Consider the following 14,760-nt stretch of genomic DNA (forward strand, 5'->3'; position numbering starts at 1 on the left):
ATTGCTCCTTCTTTTCTCCCCTCTATAGCTCACTTGATCTGTGAATAAAACGAACACTAAGTGGCTGACGTCTAGCTGTCAATCATCCTTTTTGCCATCAATCATGTCCTTTTTTTTGTGCCACAGGTAGAACTCTAAATCCCGAAGCAAACAAATATGGTCATCTCTCATGTGAGTTGATTTCTCGGCTATATGTCCGCATGGCACTTCAGAGACACAGAATTCTGCCAAGCCGCCGATTGGTCTAAAGTAGGATGAATTGCAATTTGGCTGAAACTGAATACACAAATCTAGTAACCGGGGAACTTGCCAAAAAAAAGTATTACTAGTTACTGTTTCCATGTAAATATGTGATTTGTAAAAAAAAAAAAACCAAAAAAAACACACTTGTTTTATTTTTGTAAAATTTAAATAATTAAATTTTATGTTATTTAAATATGCTTAACGCCTTCTGAGGTGGAAAGTGTACCAAAATATATTACACATTAAAAATGTAAAATGGGTTTCCCTTTGGTGTTTAACCTGACCAATGTGGAATTCAATATTAAAAAAGGATTAACTCCTGAGGAAGGCTGCTAAATCAATACCCACATATTAACCTCTGGTGAAATGAGAGAATATCACCTCAAAACTAAATTATATTAGTATAATAACTGCAGGGAAAATAGCCAGAAAACATATGTAAAGCACATACACATCGTGATCCAGTTATGTGGTCCAAAGCAATACATTACAGGCCCACCAATGTTTTCTAGGAAATAATTTTATTGGCACAGTTTAATTTTTCATTATACAATGAAACATGCCCTTGCATCCCATTAAATACCTAAATATACAAAACCAATACAGATACCAGTAAATAAGAGTACATAGACATGATCATGCAATATGTTTTTCTTCAATAAAAAGTCCCATATATTGGTCCTATCATGGTTTAATAATGGTCGGTGGTTCTGCAATACTTTAGGCCATGATTTAGAGTTACTCAATCATACAATAAAAAGATATCTGGAAATATGCCACGAAGATTGAGAAGAACCAGAAGATGCCCTTTCACAACTCTAATCATGATAGATCATTAGAAATGGTCTCCATAAAGTTAAAAACAGAAGTTTAAAATATAACGTAATATAAATGCTATTATTCAATGGGGAAGAACGGAGAAATGTGTTGTTTTTTTGTTTGTTTTCTGGAGAGGTGTATTTACCACCAAACTCTGATTTAACAGACAATGCTGACCAATGACAATGATGCTCCCCACATACAGTAAAATAAAGACATTGGTCTACATCAGCTGGACCTTTATTCATCTTTACATGAAACAGAGATCAGTGGTCCAGCTAGGCATTTGGTTTACGAGGTTTTGAATGCAAGCACAAGCAGTGCAAAGAGCTTTGGTATAAGGAAAAAACATAATCTGCCATCCTACACCTTTTTGGAGTATGTACAAATCCTTCAAGGCACACCACTTGATGTCTTAGTTCACGATTTGCAATCAGCACTGTACAGATTTAATACGTTCCTTACAACTTGATCAGTGGCAGCACAGCAGCATCAAAATGAATCGCCCAATTTCCACTACATTTTTATTGGAACATACCAAGCACCATAACTACTACAGTGTGTTGTAATGGTTATGCTTAAAGAAGTGCCCTGGCACTCCAGAAATGTAAGCAGTTTTCTAATGGTTTGAATTCTTACCTGGGGTCCAGGCACCATTCCCTCTCCCATCCATTCAGGTGTGCGAACAGGAAGCTCCTTCAGTGCAGAGCGAGCTCAGCTCAGGCAGAGAGCTTCTGAATATCTGGCCGGCAAGGAGCAGCACCCGTGAACCCCAGGTAAAAAGTCAAAAAACTGTTTGACTACATAGATTGGGGGAAGATGAGCCAGAACACTCCTGACACCACAACAAATATATCACACAGTAATAGTTATATTACTTGGAGTGTTTATTTATTATAAAATAGCCAAAGAGCTAAAAAAAATAAAAACAATTTACATTTATAATTTAAATTACTTGGCATTCATGATGGAAGCACTAACAGACCTCTCAGGTAATGTAAAGCAAAATATGCACAGGAAAAAAAATGTTTTTCACAAAATTACAACGGTTTCAAAGAAATCACTGCATAACATCTTGGGGACTTCACTGGATCAAACAACCTCACCACTCCAGACCAGCCAAGGCCCTCCTGCAAAAAAATAAAAAATAAATATATTTAGAAATAATGAAACATAACTTGGTTTCTTTAAAAAAAAGTAAGTGTTGCTTGCATATTCACATCCAGCTCTGTGCTGGCAGGAATATTGTATGATCTTTGCAATACACTAAAATCATGTTCAAGACAAACGTCCATCAGTTTTGTATTAGAAGATTGTGGATACGGTTAATGCAAAATTTGACACAGCAGAATGTACAATTTTTTGAAGGAACATGCAGTTTTTTTGTTTTTTTTTAGTAACTATTATTATTCCTGCTGTACCAGAGAAAACAAATTAACATATATCTAACAGCTGTTTTATTGCTATGTAATAAATCCAGAAAAATATATGTGCATAATATAACAGAGCATGCATGTTATATGTAGAATGTGACAGTGTAAGTAACAGTGGCGGATCCAGAGCCTGATCTCGGGAGGGGCACTTGTAGATTATTTAAAAAAAATAATCCTAGCACAATAACCACTACAGCTCAGTGTAGTAGTTATGGTGCCAGTAGTGCCAGGATCCCACCCCGGAGTAAGTAGTCATACCGTTTAAGAACAGTTTGACAACTTACCTGGGGTCTGCTGGGATATAGGGCATAGGAGAAGTGGTGTGTGTTAGGGGTGAAGTGTGTGTGAAAGGTGCAGTGTGTGTGTGAGCGGTGAAGTGAGTGTGAGTGCGTAAGGGTGGCAGTGTGTGTGTTAGGGGGCAGTGTGTGTGTTAGGGGGCACTGTATGTCTGTGTGGGGCAGTGTGTGTATGGGGGGGCACTGTATGTCTGTGTGGGGCAGTGTGTGTATGGGGGGCACTGTGTGTATGGGGGGGTCGTGTGTGTGTGTTTGGGGCAATGTGTGTATGGGGGGGCAGCAGGGTGTGTAGGGCACTGTGTGTGTATAGGTGTGCAGTGTGTGCGGGGCAGTATGTGTATGGGGCAGTGTTTGTGGGGCAGTGTGTATGGGGACAGTGTTTGTGGGACAGTGTTGTATGGGGACAGTGTTTGTGGGGCAGTGTGTGTATGGAGGCAGTGTTTGTGGGGGCAGTGTGTGTATGGGGTCAGTGTGTGTAGTGTTTGTATGTGGGGCAGTGTTTGTGGGTCAGTGTGTGTATGGGGCAGTGTTTGTGGGGCAGTGTGTGTATGGGGACAGTGTGTGTATGGGGACAGTGTGTGTATGGGGACAGTGTGTGTATGGGGACAGTGTGTGTATGGGGACAGTGTGTGTATGGGGGCAGTGTGTATATGGGGGCAGTGTGTATATGGGGGCAGTGTGTGTATGGGGGCAGTGTGTGTATGGGGGCAGTGTGTGTATGGGGGCAGTGTTTGTGTGTATGGGGGCAGTGCTTGTGTGTATGGGGGCAGTGTTTGTGTGTATGGGGGCAGTGTTTGTGTGTATGGGGGCAGTGTTTGTGTGTATGGGGGCAGTGTGTGTATGTATGGGGGCAGTGTGTGTGGGGTCAGTGTGTGTAGTGTGTGTATGGGGTCAGTGTGTGTATGGGGTCAGTGTGTGTATGGGGTCAATGTGTGTAGTGTGTGTATGGGGTCAGTGTGTGTATGGGGTCCGTGTGTGTAGTGTGTATGGGGACAGTGTGTGTATGGGGACAGTGTGTGTATGGGGACAGTGTGTGTATGGGGACAGTGTGTGTATGGGGACAGTGTGTGTAGTGTGTGTGTATGGGGACAGTGTGTGTAGTGTGTAGTGTGTGTATGGGGTCAGTGTGTGTAGTGTGTGTATGGGGTCAGTGTGTGTATGGGGTCAGTGTGTGTATGGGGTCAGTGTGTGTAGTGTGTGTATGGGGTCAGTGTGTGTATGGGGTCAGTGTGTGTATGGGGTCAGTGTGTGTATGGGGTCAGTGTGTGTAGTGTGTGCATGGGGTCAGTGTGTGTAGTGTGTGCATGGGGTCAGTGTGTGCATGGGGTCAGTGTGTGTATGGGGTCAGTGTGTGTATGTTGGGCAGTGTGTATGGGGGCAGTGTATGTTGGGCAGTGTGTATGGGGTCAGTGTGTGTATGGGGTCAGTGTGTGTATGGGGTCAGTGTGTGTATGGGGTCAGTGTGTGTATGGGGTCAGTGTGTGTATGGGGTCAGTGTGTGTATGGGGTCAGTGTGTGTATGGGGTCAGTGTGTGTAGTGTGTGTATGGTGTGTGTATGGTGTGTGTATGGGGTCAGTGTGTGTATGGGGTCAGTGTGTGTAGTGTGTGTATGGGGTCAGTGTGTGTATGGGGACAGTGTGTGTATGGGGACAGTGTGTATATGGGGACAGTGTGTATATGGGGACAGTGTGTATATGGGGACAGTGTGTGTATGGGGACAGTGTGTATATGGGGACAGTGTGTGTAGTGTGTGTATGGGGACAGTGTGTGTAGTGTGTAGTGTGTGTATGGGGACAGTGTGTGTAGTGTGTGTATGGGGTCAGTGTGTGTAGTGTGTGTATGGGGTCAGTGTGTGTAGTGTGTGTATGGGGTCAGTGTGTGTAGTGTGTGGGCAGTGTGTATGTTGGGCAGTGTGTATGTTGGGCAGTGTGTATGGGGGCAGTGTGTATGGGGGCAGTGTGTATGGGGGCAGTGTGTATTGGGGCAGTGTGTATGGGGGCAGTGTGTATGGGGGCAGTGTGTATGGGGGCAGTGTATGTTGGGCAGTGTGTATGGGGGCAGTGTGTATGGGGGAGGGGAGGAGGGAAGGGAGGCTTTTTAATAAAAAAAAAAAAAAAAAATGTATTTAATAAAATATATTATGTCCCCCCTCCCTTCTTACCTTTATTGAGGAGGAGGGGGGACATTTCTGGATCCCTGGTGGTCCCAGTGGGGAATCCCTGGTGGTCCAGTGGTTCCAGTGAACTCTAGCCCGCGCTCCAGGGCTAGAGTTCACTCTCGCGAGATTTGGAGCGTTGCCGTGGTAACCGCGGCAACGCTCCAAATCTCGCGAGAGGAGGACCCGGAGGAGCTGCTGGTAACAGCTCCCGGGTCCTCTCTCCCTCCCCTGCCGGTCGGCTGTCAGTAATGTGCCTGCGGACCGGGGAGGGAGATCACTGATCTCCCTCCCGGTCTGCAGGCACAATGCAGGGCTGGCACTTGGGCAATGTCAGCCCTGCACTAGCCGGCAGGGGAGAATCTCGGGGGGGGCAATTGCCCCGTTGCCCCCCCCCTGGATCCGCCAATGGTAAGTAACAAATCTACTTTGATGTTTCATACTGTCTGGCAGTACATTCTGTTACAAAAAGACAAGCTGGGGGGAGGGCAGTACTAGAGGAGAAAAGCATATACAATGGGGGACAGCAACAAGTACGTATGATATCTAACTACTAGAACTTGGTGTTCAATAGTTATTAGCCCAAATTTGTAAATAAACACATGTCAAAAAGTTTTTGGAAACATTAGGTGTTTGTTCCACCTATTTTAAAAGGTATTCTATATGTATAACTAAGACAACATTAAGGTCTCAATATTATTGGATAAGCTTTTAAATGATTTCATATTTTGGATAAATTTTAAAAAAAAATAATTCTTAAATATTAAAATAGAAAAAAAATATAGCATATAAAAATAATATGTAGGAGGGCGGAGTCTAACTGCGAAGCAGAGAGGTCGCATGGCGCCGGAGCTCCTGAGCAACTACTGCAAAAAACGTTGCTACAGCCCGACAAAACCGCCTAAAATAGTCACAGCCACCGGCACAAGGGTGCAGAACGAATATGGGTCGCAAATCCAAAAAACCAAAGCCGGATCGGCCAAGCCAGAACCATGACATTGGGGCAATGTGGAGACAAGCCCTCGAAGCCTCAGGGCCCAAGATGGCGACCTTCGCCGACAACTACTCCGACCTATCGGATGAATACTCCCTGGAGGAGGACCCGATAGTAACACAGAGACAACCGGTGGCCGTGCCCAAACCCCAGGACCCTGATGGAGCACCGATTACAACAGCGGTAATAAAAAACGAGCTGGCAGGCCTGCAAACCACACTCCAAGGGGACATAGCCGCGCTCCGCACGGAGCTACAAGGCATCACCACGAGGCTGGACACCCTGGAAGTCACCTCGGCAGCACACGACCTAAACATCACCTCCCTGCAATCGGAGATTACTCACCTCAAACAAAAGACCACTGCCCTTGAGCGGCGGTTCACCGCGGCGGAAGACGGGCGCAGAGCTGCCAACATTAAGGTACGGGGGATACCGGATGATGTGCGCACCGAAGAGCTGCCCCACTACGTGCGCAGGCTACTCACCGCCCTACACACACCAAAAGCAGCCAAGGCCATTCCACTGGAAAGTATATTCCGGATCCCAAAGCCAGCCAAAGCCCCAGTGACAGCCTCCCGCGACCTCATAATCCGCTTCCAGTTTCGAAAAGACAAGGCCGCAACCATGGCAGCGGCTAGGGATCGGGCGCAACTCACATTTGAAGGCCATCCATTAGCTTTCTTCCCGGACCTAACGGGCGACACATTGGCCTGGAGAGGCTCATTAAAGCCCTTTACCATGCTCCTCAGACAGAAGGATATACCATATAGATGGCGCCCAGACCGTTCCCTTCTCATCATACAGGGTGAAAACAAGCACATGGTCCGCGACCTTCAAGAAGCCCGAAACATGCTACCAGTGTTGGGCCTACCTCAGGACATCATGCAACAGGCGGCGCCCCAGAAGACCACAAGACCTACACACGACTGGAACCCGGAGCGGGCTAAAATCTTTGTGCCGCGACAACCGAGGCTGGAACCCACTGACGGGGCTGGTGCTCGGGGACCCTGAAGGACACACAAGCTGCATAATGTCTTTATTAGGACTTTGCATTACACCTTGTTTAGCCATAGCCCTTGGCACCATGACCTGACCTGCTTATAGCCCTTCACTTGTTTCTGTGACCGCAGCTAATCTGCGGACCATGGCACCAGGAGGCCGTTAACATAGTCGCCTCTCTGCTCCCACCACTCACAGCCAACACAACAGGACACACTCAGACAACCCCCCCCCCTCCCCGTTGGTCAAGTGGCCCTCGGGGTGACACACGAGGAAACAACAAAACGTACCACGACTACTCATGCATACACCAACCCAAACTGAGTACTGACCGACCCGACGCTCACTACATAAGCCCAAACCCAACCTCTGGCATATTGTAAAAGTCAGCATGTAAAGCACTACCACCCCCACGACAACCAGACAGGTTGACCAAAAGTTGTAAAGTGCCTGGCTCAACTAAATTTCACTAGCCGACTATTCGACTGTGACTCTCTTGTGCCTTCACAATTACTCCCACAAACTGCATCAAGCTGTCACTCTACCCCAACATCAGCCACCAATGACACTAGGCTCGAGCAACAAATGTTAAATGTCGTTAGTTTCATATTATTGACCGTTAATTTAATATAAAAATGTGCAATGATTATATGCCACTACTATATCATAATGTGAAATGTTCAAGCTTACGACCGCTGTCGTGGCAGAGTAAGCTATGTTGTAACATGCACTCAAAAATAAAGAATTTAAAAAAATAAAAAAAGTTACTATGCAAAAAAAAAAAAAAAAAAAAATAATAATATGTATCAATGTATCAAACAATATAAAATTATAACAAAATTAAACATTGTTCTTAATATGAAATCATTTTAACAGTTTAGCCAAAATTATTAAGTTATTTAAAATGCTTATCGAACAATATTACATAAGTCCTAAATATGAATAAAAGGTTAAAAATTGAGAAAAAAAAAAGTTTTTTTACAGTTTTGTTTATAAGATTAACACATCAAGTTCAACTAAAGAACAATAACTCTGCATAGATCCACATATCAGTCTTGAAGCATAAATGCCTCATATCTAGGATCTAAATACATTTTTTGGTAGTTTACGTTGAAACTATGCTTACACTTCTCGAACCCCACTCCTAACGTTAAACCTACACCATTCTTACCCTGTATTAACTCTTATCTTACACTAAACCTAAACCCACACCAACCCCAACCTAACAGTAGAGTTGCATATGTTGTAGATCTTATGGTTTACACCTATGCTTGACAATAAAGGATAGTTGCTAACAGAATATTTCAAGATAAGTATTCATTCTAATTTTAGTTTTAATGGTTATGCCAGGTACCTTTTGTGCATGTATAGTAAAGTCACACATTGTTAATCCCATTCAAATATAGAGACACCCCAGCATTGTGACACACCAAATATATTATTCTTTGGGTGGGCTGAGCATTCTCATTTCCTAACTGGGAAAATGGTTTAGTAATGGCTCAACCATACCACCATTTTTAGAAATTATTTTTCCAAGGGGGAAACCATCATATTAAAACACATATTAACACTAAGGCATATGGAATAGGAGGAATGGTGGAGAATTTGAGGTTAACCTTCATGTTTATTAAGGATTGAAAAAATCAAACAGTTAATCAAAATTATTTAACCCCCATTAAAAACCAGGTTTATTGTCAAAATGTACAGACTTTCAGCTGTTTGCAATTAACAAATCAAACAAAAGCAATTGAAATAGCTCAACACAATAAAAGCTCCAAATTCAACCGAAAATGCAACTTATAATGACTTCTCCATTCTCAAAATTAGTCAACCCCCTGAATAAAATACCTTACAAGAGCACAAATATGCATCGCCTTTCACAAACAAGGAACAAGATATAAAAAGATAGTGAAGGCACTGAATGTTTCTAGAGACGCCGTTGGAAACATAGTTCACAAGTTCAAAGTGGAAGGAACAGTAGTTGCACTAACTGGATGGGGCCGAATAAGGAAGCTATCAATGGCTGCAACCAGATTTCTGAGGTTGTGAAAAACCCTCGAGTGTCCGTAAAAGACCTGCAGCAAGACTTGGTGGCAACAGGCATTGAGGTTTCAGTGAGCACAGTAAGGCAAGTAATAAAAGCAGAAGGTTTTCATGCCAGAACTCCATAACATACACCACTACTGACCCAAAAGCACAAGATGTGCTCCCATGTGCTCAAAATCTTATAAATAAGCCACAGAGGTTAGAGCGATTAAACAAATGGAGGAAGAAGAATGATGCGTATGCTGAAAAGCACAGTTAAGCATGGTGGTGGCTGTTATGCATCCTTTGGCACTGGAAACCTGCAATGTGTGGAACGCAAAAGGAATTCATTGACATATCAGGAAATCCAAGGAGAAAATGTCATGCAGTCTGTGAGGGCGATAAAGCTTAGGCGTCATTGGATGCCAAGACAACGTTCCCTAGCATACCTCAAATTCCACCAAAGCTTAGTTGTAGAATAAGTCCTGGAAAATTCTACAGTGGCCATCACTGTCACCTGACTTGAACCCCCTGGAAAATCTCTGGTGGAATTTGAAGAAGGCAGTTGCAGTGAGCAAACCAAGGATTATTACTGAACCGAAGGCCATTGCTCATGAACAATGGGCTAAGATTCCTCAGGAACGCTGCCAGAAAATGGTGTCTGGCTATGCATCTTGTTTGCAGCAAGCCATAACCTCAAACCAAGGAGTCAAGCCTTGGGGAAAAAAGTGTGGGAACTCACCTAAGATCCCCCCTCCCCCCCCCACCAAAAAATAAATAAAAATATACGCTCATATGAATATCTGTTTCTCAGAAAACATATATTGTAAAGTGCCAGTTTACAAAGACATCTCCAAAATTCACATGCAACGTATAATTTAACAAAATATTAAAAATGGGCTTAAAGAAAAGAACACAGAGACCATGTAAGGGGTAAACCCTTATGGACAGGGAGTAACCCTAATAAAACATGACTTTTAATAAATATATAGATATTTAAAGCCCTAACTAAAGGAAGAAAATTTATTAAATTGATATCTAAATCCTACAGTAATAGTAAAGAAGAAAAAAAAATAATGAAAAAATTAAAAAATGAGATAAACGAAACAAAGAAAATATCATTAAAAAATATATTAATAGGGATAAAGAAAGAAATTCTGAGACTGTCCACTCTAAAACTGTGGACTGTGTATGTCATTCAAGCTGGAAAGTTACAATATGTAAAGTAACAATATTGTAGCAAGGAGGAAACAGAATGGTCTGAATCCGAGTTTCGAAATACGTCTACATCCTCCATTAGAGCATCTAGATTCAGAACAAGAGGTATGACAAGGGGCATACTTCAAAATACAGTCAAGAGTATCACTTTTATTGATTAACCTGGTTCTGACAATAGAAACCAAGAGCACTTCCCTCCTCCGTCCACACAAGACAGGTCCTCTGCTACTGTACAATCTTTGTCTCTCAGTACTTCCGCCGAGAGAACGGTCATTCGTTTATCTATTTTTTTCATTATTATTATTTTTTTTCTTCTTTACTATTACTGTAGGATTTATCCTAATATCGATATCAATTTAATTAATTTACTTCCTTTAGTTAGGGTTTTGAATATCTATATATTTACGGTATTAAAAGTTATTTTTTATTGGGGTTAAAGACAGATGGAAATGTACGATAAACACCTGACACTAACAAACAAACACACGTTTTTGCATCTCTATGAGGAAAATTCAGCGTCCCCATGCAGAGCGTGGAGGCGTTAAATGGCAGAGCTGATTACTGTGCAGCACTGAGTCAGGAAGCAACTCCAGTGGCCATCTGAGGAGTGGCCTCTTGGAGGTGTCCCTATGGCCAATGTAAACACTGCATTTTCTCTGAAAAGGCAGTGCTTGCATGTAAATGCCTGCATATAATGATTATACTCACCAGAACAACTACATTAAGCTGTAGTTGGTCTGGTGACTATAGTGTCCTTTTAAGATCTCAAAACAGAAAGTCGTTTTTAAAGATTTGTTGAGAACTTCTGGGGTTGATAAACATCTTTGTTTGTTGTTGCTGTTAACGTCTATATTTTAGTGAGTTGTAATATCCATTGAATGTAGTAAACACCCTAGCTGTTTAGCAGATAAACTTGAACACTGGTCTCTTTAAGGCTTGAATTGTATGTGCATGTACAACATGTAGTTTGTCTATTGGCTGCCAACAGATATGTGTGTAATTTCTTTGATCTGTCACCATTTCTGGTAGAGTAAAAGCAATAGATACAGATATTACACATTTATATCCATAGGTGTGGGTAATGATCCTTGCCATAAAGCATACATCGCAGCAAGGATTGAGTCTGGTCAAACAGGAACAGTTGCTAGCAAATGAATATTCTACAGACAAAAAGGAAAATATAATCATGTAATATTATTTCAGAGAGTGTTCCAAAACACAAATGGAAATTAGAATGCATTTCAATTTCAACAGTTAGAAACACTTTCTGAAAAGCTATAAAATATTCAATTATAGTTCCATTCCTTTAATTTGTCTCTAAATGGAAGAAACTGAATATGGAACATTGATCTAATTTAACCTAAATAGCTTTAGACATTCTTTATGAAAGTCAAGAGCTTGCAAATGCAAAACTCTAGTTCAGAAATCAACATAAATCAAATCTCTGTAGCTCATCCCTTTCATTGTCAACACTGTCACTTTTGAATGCCGTGACTGTCACTTTTGAAGGTGCGAAACTGCCTTCTAAAAGGGTTCTGCTTATGAAAGACGGATGCTCTACTGATTAAGATTGAGACCATTCCGCCCCTGCATTGTGCATGTCTTTTATAGATAAGTTTCCATTAAAACGGGGTGTATAACAGACTTGACTACAATACAGATAAATATTAACTTGTGTTTTATTAATTTTTGAGTAAGTAAATATAATATAAAGGGACACTATAGTCACCAGAACAACTACAGCTTATTGTATTTGTTCTGGTGAGTAGAATCATTACCTTCAGGCTTTTTGCAGTAAACACTGTCTTTTCAGTGAAAAGACAGTGTTTACATTACAGCCTAGAGATACCTTCACAGGTTAATCCTCAGATGGCTGCTAGAGGTGCTTCATGGGGCAGTGCTGCACATTGTGCAGCACTGCCATTCAGTGTGTTCACCATCCCCATTCAGACACTGAACTTTCCTCATAGAGATGCATTGCATCTCTATGATGAGATGCTGATTGGCTAGGGATGTGTTTGACCTGTGCTGGCTTTGCCCTTGATCTGCCTCCTTGACAGTCATAGCCAATCCTATGGGGAAGCATTGTGAATGGCTCAGACCATCACTTCAGACAGCAGGCAGATCAGGGGCAGAGGCAGCAGCTGCAGACTTGAATACAAGTAAGATGTTACTATATATAGTTGGGCAAACGGGGCCAGAGGGGGTAGATAGTGGTTTTAACACTATAATGTCAGAAATACATGTTTGTGTTCCTGACCCTATAGTGTTCCTTTAAGGAAAAGTGTTACATTGCAAATTGTGAGAGGATTTATACCCCAGATACAATTGCAAAAACTATAAGTAGATGAAATAGACTATAAACATTTAGAAACTCAAAGTACTGGGTAGTTGCAAGAAAATAGTTTCTCTTTTTTTTTTTTTTATATATGTCTATCTATCTATATATCAAAAAAGATCAAACTGAATAATTAAAAAAAAATTGTCTATGTTTTATCACTATAATTTTGTGGAAGTGTGCAACGCTAAATGAAAAATACACAAGGCGTTACTTTCAAGTGTTTCTATTTATTTGTTAGTCTTTTTTGTGGGGAAATTGTAGTCTGTTTTCAAAATGTTTTATTAATCTCATCCATCTTATTCCATGGAGTCAATTCTTTAAACAATGATGTATGTGAAATATAACAAAAACACCCCAGCCAGTACCTAAAAGAAAATTGATCTTACTTCTCTCCAGCGAGATAAGTAAAAAAAAATGTTCCTTAAGGAATCCTCCACCTTATACTAGCCATGTGTAACTGTTATTTATCAATCATAGCTGCTGATCAGGGAGATCACTATGTAAACCCATATTAAACTGGATATGATATGCTTTCAAAATAAATACATAATGCAGACTTGTTTTAAGCATTCCGGTAATTCAGATACTAGATACTCTGGGTTTATGGAGGAAACATTTATAACATTATGAGCAGAAGAGGTTACTATTGTTTACATGGCTTAAAAAACAGTTATATTAATTATGAATATTAAACAAAGTATCCGGTCCTGATTAAATTTAATTAATTTGTAAGAAATTACAACTAGGCCTGGAGAGGATCTGTACGTTTGTTTTCCAGTTTTTATTTATTTTTCATTTTATGCATATTCCTTTCTGCTGCCATCTGACTGCTTTTCCACTTGTTGCTGTTGTTTATGGACTTTTCCACACAGTTCCACTTGCTAGTAGAGATATGCTGGCTGACTGCAGTTTGAATGTAAGTGCAATCAGTGCAATAAATTGTAATTTCTTTTAACAGTACTGCTCTAAATGGGGTTTTCCCCTTTGAGGGTCTGGCACATCGAGAGCATCCTTACTTATTTTGCAAGATTCTTTCAAAGAGAGGCAAGCACCTTCCTAAGACACCCCGCAAGAAAGGGGAGATAAGCGCAGACCATCAGTGGCTCTTGTAAGTTCTCTACCTCCGGGATTGAGTCACTTTTTCTCTGCTTACTTTCACTATTGTGTGATTTGTTTTATTCTTTAGATTCCTCCAAGATCATTCCCTGTTATATACAGGTTGTATTTTCTGTATTTTCGGTAGTTTGTGTGCTACCCCCTTTTTGATCTATACTCCCACTCTTTTGACGTGGTATAGATTTGTTTGGTTCTTTGTATACTGGAGAGGATCCGCTCTTCACTAAAACTTTCACAGAATTTTTTCCATATGTCCTACAAATTTAAACTTCTGTCATGCCAACCAATCACCATACAGGAATGAATCATTCTGAGGTCTCGTCACTGAAATACAATTAATAAAGATTGCTATAAGTGAATGGAATCTACTAGCATGTCATGAATTTCTCTGCGACAGCTGTTGGAGCACTAGCATTGGCTCTGAGAACTCAGCCGTATCCTGGTTGAAAAGAGTATCACTGGGAAAAGACAAATACCAAGGAATTTCTACGTTTCTAAAAATATATATTTTCATTGTACATTACAGCAATTGGGCAGTAAATCCCTTTAGCAGTAAATAGCGATAAATAATTTAAAATGTTTTGCATTGCTAATCAAGAAGCGCTTTGTAGAAAACAGAATGTCTGCAATATGTCAACATCAAAGGACCTGAAATACAGTTTAATGCAATCTTTGCCAGAGAACAACAATACGTTGTCTTATGCACCGTACAAATACTAACTCTGGGTCAAAGAACTGTTTGGATCTGTGAGAGTAAATCCGTGCAGCATGGACTAGGGCTCATCTCAGCTTTTGGAAATCACACAGAATTCTGATTTATAGTAAGCTGGCAGCCTGGAAAATACATAATTATCTGCATATTTCAAAACTGCTTTGTGTAAAAATACCATTCTGAGCAAAATTGAACAGTTATAGCAAAAGTCTGATTCCAAGTAGGGATTTGAAGGGAAGGTATTTCATCTGACACAATGTAACTGTTAAAATGTTTATAGTGGAAAAAATGGAACTGTTCACTCAAGTGGATTTAATTAAAAAAAAAAATTGCAAACATCTTTTTTAAAGATCAAAGCGAAATACTGCCCAAACTGTAAAAATCAAAAATTTGTCAGCAAAATAATAA

The 14,760-nt window shown here is 41.0% G+C and overlaps 1 protein-coding gene across 1 annotated transcript in view; it reads right to left on the bottom strand.

The window, feature by feature from the left end:
- Nucleotides 1–745: 745 nt before the first annotated feature.
- Nucleotides 746–14,760, bottom strand: part of METTL25 (methyltransferase like 25) — a 278,234-nt gene continuing 264,219 nt past the window's right edge. Inside the window, exon 14 of the mRNA XM_063447133.1 lies at nt 746–2,192. Within this exon, the coding sequence (XP_063303203.1) occupies nt 2,103–2,192 (90 nt within the window). The 3' untranslated portion in view covers nt 746–2,102. The remainder of the gene's footprint in view (nt 2,193–14,760) is intronic.

Source organism: Pelobates fuscus, chromosome 3, assembly GCF_036172605.1.
Source record: "Pelobates fuscus isolate aPelFus1 chromosome 3, aPelFus1.pri, whole genome shotgun sequence".
Lineage (NCBI taxonomy): Eukaryota > Metazoa > Chordata > Amphibia > Anura > Pelobatidae > Pelobates > Pelobates fuscus.